Genomic DNA, 12529 nt, shown 5'->3' on the forward strand with positions numbered 1-12529 from the left:
ATTATTCAAAACAGTGTCCCCACAAGTGTACTCTATCGGGTAAACACACATCCACACACACTTGCATGCACTGTGCCCTTTTCAGGGCAAAGAGGACTCTCCAGAGTAGGAGTGTCAATTAATGAGCCTGGTTGTCTATGTAAATGATTGGTTACATGTGTGCACGGAAAAGCCCAAGTGAGCTTTCAGTCTGTCATAGAGTCCCACTCCACATGCACACTGATACCTTCCTCCTGGAAAGTGGCCACGCTTGTTTATCCATGGTCTCCTCTCTGGGCTCTCTCCCACCTGGAGCGATGGTAAGATTTTGTACCACCTCATTAGACTTTCAAAGCTTTTTAAAAAATGGAAATACTTTATAAATGAATCAAATGTTTACTAATAATCCACCTGATACTGAGGTTGAGCTGATTTCACCCTTTGTTAGAGTTCACCGATAGAACATTCTTTTTATGTAAAATTCAGCTGCTCGTTTTATACTACGAGTTCACTTCATATGTCTCATGTTGTCACACACACACACACACACACACACATATGTATATATATGTCTGTCCAACACATATGTGTCTCTCCTTTCCTCTCACCTCTCTCGTTATGCAAGTCTTTGCAGAGATGTCATCTCTTAAACCCTCATAAACACAATGACGCTGGGAATTGGGCGTGCAAATAACTGATGACAACGTGATACTTAAACACTGGGTTACAGTCTGTAACGACTTAGAATTCCAGTTACAACCTACAATTGAGCAAGTGAACACCTTTGATTATAACATACCACAGCTTATGAAGCCACTGCAAAATTAATGCTGTAAATAGTGCGATGCTCAACACTGTCATGACTACAATCAATTAAATATCTACCATGTATTACTTACTGAGTCCCACGAGGCACTATTACACCCCAGACAGTTTGCTAGACTATTGAAGGGCTACATCGAGAGGCCTTCATTCATTCATACATTCATACATTCATACATTCATACAGTCACGATCACGTTATTGGATTTTAAGCATCAAAAGGCACACTTCTACCTGTTGTTAATTCTATTGATGTATTTTTTAGCAATTTGTTTTGCAGAAAATGTTTAGTCTAATATATTGCTTTTGATTTAAAGTTCCAGTTCCAAAAGTTATTTTTCTTAATTTTAAGTATAAAAATGTGAATAGCTACATTTTAAAGCAGTATAGTGCTTTTTCATTTTTGCCTCTAAAAATGGAGGCATTTTTAAGTTTGGCAAACTGTAGTAAAACATCATTTTTACTTGTGTTTGTGCAGAAAATCTATAGGAGCAGATTTGTATTTTATTTTGCTTTTCCTTTTTGCCTTTTGGCGCAGGGATACGTAACTCAAATACAACCTGTATCTAATCGATGTCACTGCTCCCTGTGACGGTGTTACAGAGACACAAATCCATCTCTCCCCAGGACACACAGATTGTCGCATTAGCCACCGACCTCTGACCTGCGCGGATTATTTGTCCCACACTGTGCCGTGTAGCACATTCACTCCATATTAAGTGTACTTCACCAAGCAGCAAAATATATGTGTATTTCGTAGTCGGAGTGGAAGGCAATGTTGTCTGCAGGTAAAGAGGGGACGCAGGTTTATGCCTTCTTTTCTCGGCAGGCAGAAGCTCATCCATGTTAATCAGAGCTTCTACCCATCGCCATTAATGACAAGTCGTGTGACGGGGCATGTCAACACAAGGCCTTTAAGAGCCAGATACAACCCTGCTCCTATATCTTTTCAGCCATTGTTGAGCATTCATTCCAGCCTCAGCTGGCATCCTACAAATTAGAGCCATGATTATGAATTTATATGGCTGTTTAGGAGTTGACCCAAATACTTCTTTTACTCTTAGAGAGTAACTGCTTTGGTATTTTATAAATGAGCGGCTTGCGGTTTTGGGTGTAAGACAATTTTAAGCACGGATAACAAGTGTGCCTTTAAGTTGTCAAAATTGTGCCAAAAATGGCAAAAAGAAAATGTTGTCAGGAACCTCACTGCACATTTATTCAAGTGGTTGTGTGAGGGATCAGGTTAGGACAGATTATTGTTGTTCAAGAACCGCTCACAACATAACCTTCCACTATCGATTTTACATAGTCCACGTGTCTGTGCTTAATGCACAGCTTCGGGATGTGGTATCATATTTTATTGCTAAAATTTTAAAGAAGACATCATCAGTCTGATCAGAAATTTTCAAGTCAACCAAAAAGTATTGATATCAATACCAGTGTTGGTATTGATACCAGTAATGGCATTGGTATGGCATTGGTATGGGTATCTGTGCATTCCAAAATAATTAATATTTTATTCTTCACATGATCGGTTTCCGTTGGCGACCAAAAACTGGAAAAGGAAATTGTGCAGCAGTTCTTGATCTTAATCCTCATATACAATGCGTACATTTTACACACCCAACATCGTCAAGTCCTTCAAGTAATGTCTTCTTTTACACCTTGCAGATGCAAAATTATTTTTTTGTGCACCAACACAAGTCCATGATGTGTTAAAAACTCCATGTCACCATGGCACTAACTGGGTCTAAATGACTGAGTTTGCTGCTTGTTTGGTCTTGGCTTCTTTTTTCTGTCTAGTAGTCTATATACCACAAAGATTCGCCCTGCACCTTATTTTTCTTGTCTTTTTACTATGTCACCTTTTTGTCTGAGTCGCCTCCCAAATGTACGATTTTCATCCCCACCCTGCCCTCTCACAGTGGAGTGACTCCCACCCATATCCCAATGGAGAGACGCTGAAAGTTAATAGTATATAAGAGAAGGAGCGAGAGAAATAATCTCCCCCTCCTTTTTTTCACGCTGGCGTTATTATCACCCGAGCATCTCAACAGGTGAGCCACAGATGTAGTCATGATGAGGCATTGAGCCAGCACTGAATAAAGGATGTGGGGTGCACACGCACACACTCCTACACACAGTGGGCTGCCAGACACGCCCTTGCTTTGTCTGTGGAAAGAGCCTCGTAACAAACGCCGCGTTATTTTTAGTCTTGATATCTGCGATGCACTGCAGCAGTTGAAACTCGTTCAGAAATTTGACAAGTAGACGTTTTGATCGAACACAAAGTAAGCAGTGATGCTGTGTTGAGCAGACAAATGTTTTGATAGAATGTGAATTATTATTTTTTTCCTCACTGAGAAATTCAACATTGTTTCGTTCTCACTGTATATATGTTGTGTCTCAGCGCAAAAGCCATTCATTCATGCATTCAACCCCGAAGTAGAGTTACATAGTGATGTGTCGTTCGCGAGTGATTCGTTCAAAATGAATGAATCTTTCATATGAGTCGTGACTCCCGAGTCATATGAAAGATTCGTGACTCGTGTCTACCGAGTCATATTAAATATTTATTCATATTGAACTCACGAATCACTCACTGCGAACTAATCACTCTCTGCTAACTAATCTTTCACTACGATCTAATTACTCTGCAAACTAATCTTTCGCTGTGAACTAATCTTTTGCTGTGAACTAATCTTTCGCCGTGAACTAATCTTTTACTGTGAACGGATCATTCTCTGTGAACTAATCTTTCACTGTGAACTAATCTTTCATTGCAAACGAATCACTGTGAACTAATCTTTCGCCGTGAACTAATCATTCTCTGTGAACTAATCTTTCGCCGTGAACTAATCTTTCGCTGTGAACGAATCATTCTCTGTGAACAAATCTTTCGCCGTGAATTAATCTTTTGCTGTGAACTAATCTTTCGCCGTGAACTAATCATTCTCTGTGAACTAATCTTTCGCCGTGAACTAATCTTTCGCTGTGAACTAATCTTTTGCTGTGAACTAATCTTTCGCCGTGAACTAATCTTTCGCTGTGAACTAATCTTTCATTGCAAACGAATCACTGTGAACTAATCTTTCGCCGTGAACTAATCATTCTCTGTGAACAAATCTTTTGCTGTGAACTAATCTTTCGCTGTGAACTAATCTTTTGCTGTGAACTAATCTTTCATTGCAAACGAATCACTGTGAACTAATCTTTCGCTGTGAACTAATCTTTTGCCGTGAACGAATCATTCTCTGTGAACAAATCTTTTGCTGTGAACTAATCTTTCGCCGTGAACTAATCTTTCGCTGTGAACTAATCTTTTGCTGTGAACTAATCTTTCGCCGTGAACTAATCTTTCGCTGTGAACTAATCTTTCATTGCAAACGAATCACTGTGAACTAATCTTTCGCCGTGAACTAATCTTTCGCTGTGAACTAATCTTTTGCTGTGAACTAATCTTTCGCCGTGAACTAATCTTTCGCTGTGAACTAATCTTTTGCCGTGAACGAATCATTCTCTGTGAACTAATCTTTCGCTGTGAACTAATCTTTCTCGTTCATTTTACTTTACGAGAGTCAAAGATTCGAATCAAGAAAAAGAGTCGGTCCTCCCATCACTAGTGTTACAGTGTTATAATGTTCATGATAGAGTTATGTAATTTCCCAGACTCTGTGAATGTGTCTGGATGAACGCGAGAGCAAGGCAGTGTGGATTAGCGATTGGAAGACCGACTCTTTTTATTGATTCGAATCTTTGACTCTCGTAAAGTAAAATGAACGAGAAAGATTAGTTCACAGCGAAAGATTAGTTCACAGAGTGATTCGTTCGTAGTGATTCGTTCACAGCGAAAGATTAGTTCACAGCGAAAGATTAGTTCACAGAGAATGATTCGTTTGCAATGAAAGATGAGTTAACAGTGAAAGATTCGTTCGCAATGAAAGATTGGTTAACAGTGAAAGATTAGTTCATAGTGAAAGATTAGTTCGCAGAGAGTGATTTGTTCGCAGTGAGTGATTTGTGAGTGAGTCGTGAGTTCAATATGAACAAATATTTTATATGACTCGGGAGTCACGAGTCACGAATCTTTCCTATGACTCGGGAGTCACGAGTCACGAATCTTTCATATGACTCGGGAGTCACGAGTCACGACACATCGCTAGTGTGGATGGAACACGGACGCTCTGGACAGTCAATTGCAAGGCTCTAATACCGACATCCACCATTCACACCTATAGTATGGCATCGGTTTAACTTAATCCTCAATCTGCATGCTGTACCTGAAACAAACCCAAAGAAACAAGGGAAGATCATGTAAAAACCAGGCACAAAGTTCAGGTGTTGAACCAGAAAACGTGTATTATACCCTGTACACTCAGAATATAATCTGTCTTATTAAATAAATTCTATTACTTGGAATTAAATGATAAATTGTAAGTAAGGGTAGATGTAGATTTTAACCAGAAAAAAACAAAACAAACAAAAGTGCGGTCAATGAGCACAGCCTATGAATAAAGTCAACTCTGACTTTTCAAAGCAAGAGAGCTCACTCTCAAAGAAAAGTGCTGAAAGGCTCTCTTCGCTCTTGTAATTACTATTCCGACCACCTTTCTTTCATATGAAACTTTATTATAGCCACCAAGAGCGGTGATATAAATCCCTGTTTTTTTCCCCATTTGCATACAAAGTAACAGGATGCTCTTCTTTACCATATGGGTGTCGTCAGAGCTTTGCATATTTGTTGTGAGAAACGACCAGGTATGCAGGTGGGACCCTGTCCATAATTTAGCCTTTTTTTGATGGACATCTGTGTTAATTAGACAAGAGCTTTTGTTGTATCACTGTTGAGAGCTGACACTTGATTGGTGAACATCTGTTTGCCATAAACCTGGCAATATTGATGCGTTGTCTTGTGCTCTATCTTGAGAACTGATTCCTTTGCTTTCTCCTTTATCCTCGATCAAATGACCTTTTCTCGAAGATGTAGGTCACTTCGGTCATACAACTGCATTCTAGCTGCATCTTTTTTCAGCTTCATAGTGATAGCTGGAGCCAATCGTGGCAGTCTTAGGGTGAGGGTAAGGTATATCCTGAACAATTAGTGATTCCTTTTCGAGTCCTAACCCTAACCTTAACACACAACCAAATAAACTAATAAACCATACCTAATATCTCCAGTTAAACTCTCCCCTGTTCGCAATGTTTTTGACTTTGGGAGCTAGACCCTGCAATGCAAAGGCGCTTATCTGTTACCGGGTCGCGAGGGCAGCAGTCTTTATGACCGCCACCCAAATCACATTGTACCGTACCAACCCCCTTGAACCTTCCAGTGGGTGGTGAGTCCATGGAAGGTACCAACTGCCCTAACCGGGATTCGATCTTGCCGAGGAGGTGAACCCTGAGGTTCCACACCAATGACAGAGACATTGACTCTGGGCCAAAGCAAAGTAAATTAAAAAAAGTGAGTGTGTTTTTGGATGACTTTATAGTTTCTTTTTAGTGTCGCATGACCATAGCATGATGTCTGCCACAGACCTTGGCCATTGAATTCCCAGGCTTCCCCAACCATGACACTGAGGTCATTACTGTGGAATTGAATGTCATTTTGTGTTATAGAATAAAAAATGCTCGGAAAAGGATTTTAAACCAAAAAAACCTTGATAGTTTTGTTACTGAGTAATTAGGAAGTACCTAAAGTAAAAAGTTAATCTTCCATAACCAGCTGTAGTGTGTTGGGACGAAAGACTGAAAGTGAAATACAAATTTGCAGTGATTTCAGTCAGAGAGACGACCTTCTCTGTCATGTACAGTTTCAGAATGTTTAAATGAGACCATTCACAGATAACCGTGCCAGAAATGTGACACATCGCTCATCCTCCTCCTCTTCTGTTCATTCAAAGTTCCACATTTCTGTAACATTTCTAACAGATGGAAAAAGTCAGGTCTGAATAGTTGCTTCAACAACGATGAATTTCACTCTGAATGTTAAAAAATATTTAAAAAAAAAAAAATTGGGAAACCTCTCCCTTCTCTTAACTCTTCTCAAGGAGATGGTGAAGGCGCACCCTCGGAGAGATGAATCGTTTAATTTAGACGCAAATGGCATAAAGTGGGCCAATTGGAATAGCTGACAAAACTGTTAAATGGAGAAGTGATAACTGGCAGACGGCAAGCTTCCTTATTGCAGGAGATGTGACTGACGAAATGCCTGGTTGGTTTATGACTCTAATTGGATGAATCAGTGTTGGGAAAAGGGCTTCGTCAGAGATTTAGCACTTTGTGGTAATTGCTCAGTTTACCTTTTTTGAAACTTTGCATTTACAGGTTCCTATTTTTGTCACCTGTGTCTCACCATCTAAATCATTCAAATGTTGCTTTTGCACACAGTATAGATAGTATAGATCATACGTGTCAAACTCAAGGCCCGGGGGCCAAATGCGTCCAGCCAGTACCACCCGTTGCTACAGACCGGTACCGAGGTACTGAGCATTGGAGGATCATTACATTTTCAAAATAAAACATCTTTTAATATCTATTCTGTTTGTATCAGAGTCTAAATGACCTATTACTTTAAAATATTGCCAGATTGTCTTTAAATAAAGAAAAATAATATGACTGGATTTTCTTTGAATTAAGTAAATTAGTAAAAATTAAGTAATTTTTTTTTCATTGGGTCCCGCTGTGGCCCAGTACCAAATGATCTATGGGCTGCTACTGGTCCGCGGACCGGGGGTCTTCCAGTTACGTTGAGTTTGACACCCCTGGTGTAAATACTTGAAGAGGAGAAAACTAAAATACAATTTTGAAGACATTTTCCTTTGCCAAATGCAAATTAACAAATCTGTTTTCACGAAGTGAACTTACTCATTAAGGCGGGAATAATTACTGAGCAATCAAGACCTAATTCTCATTCTAACAAGGCCACATACTTCATCACTATTTATCCAGAACAAAAGAGTAGGATGCGACACTCGCTGCGCTGCACTCCAGTACCACATGGAGTTCTGTACAAATGATACAAATGAGACTTTCACAGCAAAGTTATTCAACAATCAATTATTCAACCCTAGTTTTTGGAGTTCAATGTTGGTCAGTCATTTAGGACATCAAGTGAACTTATTAGACAGATGCTATGATTTTAAAAGGTGATTTTAATGACCTAAACATGTTAGAGCAAACATTTTTTTTCAACCTCTTGATATTCGCAAGATGATTTATTTTTATTACCAAAACTAAAGGAGCATTTGAAAGGAACACAGTTCTTAGCAGTAGGTTGTGACCAGCTGTTAAAGACATTTGAGTTATATAAAGCGTTCTTTCCCAAAGACTGGGTTGTGATATTCAGGTGGGTCGTAAGAAATTTCTTTTGGGTCAGCTCGCATCATGTTTCCCAGGAGTTTACGCATAATGTCTATTGACTTGGGTTATGAAGGTTTGTGACTCCATAAAAAAGTGTGGGGATCACTGCTATAAAGAGTTCTCTCATGAGATATGTTAGATGATTTTTTTTTGTTTGTTTCATAAATGAATAGTTTTTTGTTGGACTGCCACTGGCATGAATACATCCAAAGCTTAAATTGTTAGAACAAGAAATTATGGTTTAAAACAGAAAAAAACATTGCCGCAAATGATAAAACAGCTAAAGATTTTTAAATTCACTATTTTGACTGTTCGGTTTGATTTGGGGAAAATAGCTTTCCTTGTATTGGAGAAAAAAAAATTAACAAACAATTAATTGTTGCTTTGTTTTATCAAAGAAACACTGTGAAATATTCAGAAAAATCAACAAATGGTGCAGAAGTATATCTTGTTATCATGTGTTAAGTTTTTTTTTTTTAAATAATTTCTTGAAAGGACCAATAACATAGTCATCAACATGAACTGCATCTTTTGCTTTATTAATATTTGGATTCCAGCTTCTTAAATAACCAGGGATAACATTAAAAGCTTCACGCTGTTGCTGCACTAATTGTGTTCTTGGTTGAGCAGAAAATGTTACATCTCAGTTCAGTAGTCAAGTCTGAGCAACAGCTGGTGCAAAATTCATTATTTCTCTTTTTGTCAAGGAGATGCTTTTAAGCAATATTGAAAATGGCGTTTCCTTGGTGTTCTTCTGTTGTGGATGTATGTAGGAGGAGAAGAGGAGGATCAGTGGGAGCAGAGAAAGGTTTTTCATTCAAATCACTTTGTCCTTCCAACTGCAGCGTTTGTGGCATTTACGCTGCATTTACTTTAATGTACTGTAAATGTAGAGAGTAATACTGTAACTACAAACCTGTACTTTCATTCTTAGTAGGTTACAGTGCAACATGCTCTACTTAGCTCTCTGTTGAGCAGGAATAAATGTTTATATAATGCATGATACATTCTGAAATCTACATTCTGAAGATGGATGATGGATGAATATCTGGATCGATAGATGAAAGAGTAGTTGAATGAATCAATGATGGATAAATGGATGGATGGATGACGGGTCTGTGGGTGGGTGAAAGGACATATGGATGGATGGTAAATGGGTGGGTTGACACATCTAAGGATATGTGGATGGATAATGGATGGGTAGTTGGATCTGGTTAGGATGTGTCCTAACGGGGGATGGATGGATTGATGGATTGTTGGATAACTGACAGATGGGTGGATAGTTGAATGGATGGATGGATTGAAAGTTGCCATTTGTCCCACCTAGCAAACAGAATGAGGTCCCGTCAGTCATTTCCACAGAAGAGTTAAGTGATGGGAATTCCAAATTAAGGAACAGTCTTAAGGAAGCACAGAGCAGAGCACTGTGAGCATGGAGCAGGAATTTCCCTTGGTTTCCCTAGACTTTTGCTTTTTCACTTGTTGTTGTATAACCTGTCCTCTTGAGAGGAACATCTAACTCTGTTTCCCAAACTTTTTTTCTGGGGACCCATATTTTAAACATCTCAAACCTTCGCGACCCAAGTCATTAAACATTATTTGTAAACTCCTGGGAAACATGATGCGGGACGACCCAACTCCAGTCTTTGGGAAACAATGATCTCACTGATCAAAGGGCAGATTGAAAAGAGAGTACTCCCTATACTATCTCTACATGTACATACTGTATGTACACTGTGCTACTAATCTACAGCCTCTCGAGAGAAAGCTAATGCCTGCACTAGAACTCACACCAAATCTGTTTTAATGAGGTTCTTTTACGCCGACATGAGACCTGCCATAATTGTTGTAGTCATTTTTCTGTGTTTTGATGGGCACACTGCTGTGACGTCTTAATTATACTCCTATGTCTTTCATGTTTCCTTTCCTTAGAGCCAAGAAGAAAACCAAGCCCTTGAACCTTAATATCCACAGCAGCGTGGGCAGCTGCGAGAACCTGCCTACACAGCGCTCGCCGCTCTACACTGAACGCTCGCTGCGATCCTTTTTCTTACCCTCCTTCATCCCCTCCACACCTCCAGTTCATGCTGAAACAACCTCTGCAAGTGAGTGAATCCTTCATTTTTAATGAGCTCCAACTTGAGCTTTAATGAAAAGGCAGTTTTATTGCCTTTAATATACCTGTTTCATATTTTAGGCCCCTCCGACGTACGCTTATTTATTTCTCGGGCTACGTTCCACTTTATCATTCTGCTCTCTGCCATATGAAGTCTGTGCCGCTCCGGGGATGGAAATTGAGCTCGGTGTGGGAGATCATCTAATTTTCTTCTTCACATTAGTTTGCATTTCACCTCCCAGGACAAAGCAGCCACCCAACATACCACACTACAGTGTGTTAATGGACACATTTTATTTACAGTTGAGATCAGTTAATTTGTACACTGAACGAGAAAATCGTTAACGGAAACTTGAACGGAAACGGAACCGCCATAGCTTTGAGCCCACTGACAGAGTGTGTGTGAGTTTTATTAGTGCTGCTCGAGCAACTCTGCCTAAAATTCTTCTTTTGAAAGCTCCTTAAATAAACAGTCTTATACTAACAGCTCACTCAGTTTCGCATTCTTCGAACTGAGAATTTTTATGAATGATATAAACAAAGAAGCTACAGACACAGTTACAATTTTTTACATATATACGTATATGTATATATATATATATATATATATACATATATATATGTATATGTATATGTATGTATTATACATATATATGGTATATATGTAGTGCAGTTTTCTCACCTACAGAGGGTTGTGGGTTTGATTCCAGATTCTTGGTAGAGAATACTACTACTCTATTATTATATATATTAGTTATATATATATATATTATATGTGCATATATTATATATATTATATAATATATATAATATAATATATCTTGATTAATAATTATATTTAATATAATATAATAATATATATAATGTATATTATGTTATATTATATATATAAGCATAGTACTACTACTGCTATTACAAGCCAATCACAGGTCGAGGGCAGAAAAGCCCTTCGAGTGTACAGAGTACAAAGTAAGTACAGAGTATTTACTTTAGTGTAAAAAAACTGTGATACCAAAAATGTTGGCGTTTTCACTGAAAAGAGGAAATTTATAATTTATTAGTTAGTCCAAAAAATTAGATTAAGTATCCATACTTTAACAAAAATGTAAGGAAATACTAAAACTAAACTGAATTTGCATTCTTTCGCCACTCCCCACACCATGGCTCCATAGCCACCAGGGTAGGTTAAGGTTGGTTATTTTCATAGAACTTACTTTTTATGTTAAGATTAACTTTGTACACTAGTCTGAATAGATACAACCTTGTGCACAACGTTACGACGCACCAAACACACTTTTGTTAATGACTGACAAACTATTTAGAAAATGAACAATAACTGAACTGATTGGAGGAATTTGTCATAAAATAAAGAGACATGTTAAATGTGACGTGTTGGTCACAGGCGGTATATCAACCACTAGTTAGGCTGACAATCAGGCAATGAGCGGCAGCATAAGCAGGAGGTGGTCGATGGGAACCATGTGTGGATAATCAAGAGCCAGGTGAAGACAATTAGAATGCAGCGGGAGTCGGTGCAGAGCTGTGATGAGTAGAAACCCTGATGTGATGCATAAAGTCAGAGAAATTGCAAAAATATATACCGTATATATTTCAAATTTGCTATTTGAAGCGGTGTGACAGACGTCTACATACAGTACACACAACGTGCCTGGTCATCACAGCTGTTCAGAATATTGAAAAAATAACGATGGAATGGAAATTAAGCGTAAAGTACACAAATGTTTGTCAAGTATTAGATAAATCCCCAATATTTGTAGAACTTCTGTGTGTTATTTTTATTGTACATTCCTGTATATATGTACTTTTATTTACTGCAGTACTTCAGGCACTTCACAGAGCACATTGTCAGTGTGCTAGCATCTAGCATGTTAGCGTATATGAGCAGCATGCTAAAAGGTTGGTGTATTAGCTCTGCGTAGCTCTATAGTAGTTTATAGAATGTTACCTGTGGTGAGCACAGCACCAGTATGTATTATTTTATAGTCTGCGGCTAGGCTAGTCCAAGCTAACTGGTTTAATCCTCAGTCTCGCTTCTTCAGCTTTTTGACAAATCTGAATGTCATGAGTCACTTGACTGCCACCTAGTTAGACTATAGTACTTTATGTCGATGATACCCTGAAATTAAGATACACTGAATGGTGAACTATCAATTTATGAATTATAATGTCTCTTTAGACATGAGCATGTTTTTGTCATACAGTACTAGACCATGTATATATATATATATATAT

General features: G+C 38.4%; 1 protein-coding gene across 2 annotated transcripts in view; it reads left to right on the forward strand.

Moving 5' to 3' along the window:
• ksr2 (kinase suppressor of ras 2) overlaps positions 1–12529 on the forward strand; it is a 93266-nt gene that overhangs the window by 36880 nt on the left and 43857 nt on the right. For both annotated transcript variants that reach the window (XM_017043212.2, XM_008336254.3), the window contains exon 6: positions 10093–10265. In XM_017043212.2, coding sequence (XP_016898701.1) covers positions 10093–10265 — 173 coding nt within the window. The remainder of the gene's footprint in view (positions 1–10092; positions 10266–12529) is intronic.

Source organism: Cynoglossus semilaevis, chromosome Z, assembly GCF_000523025.1.
Source record: "Cynoglossus semilaevis isolate Cse_v1.0 chromosome Z, Cse_v1.0, whole genome shotgun sequence".
Taxonomy (NCBI): Eukaryota; Metazoa; Chordata; class Actinopteri; order Pleuronectiformes; family Cynoglossidae; genus Cynoglossus; species Cynoglossus semilaevis.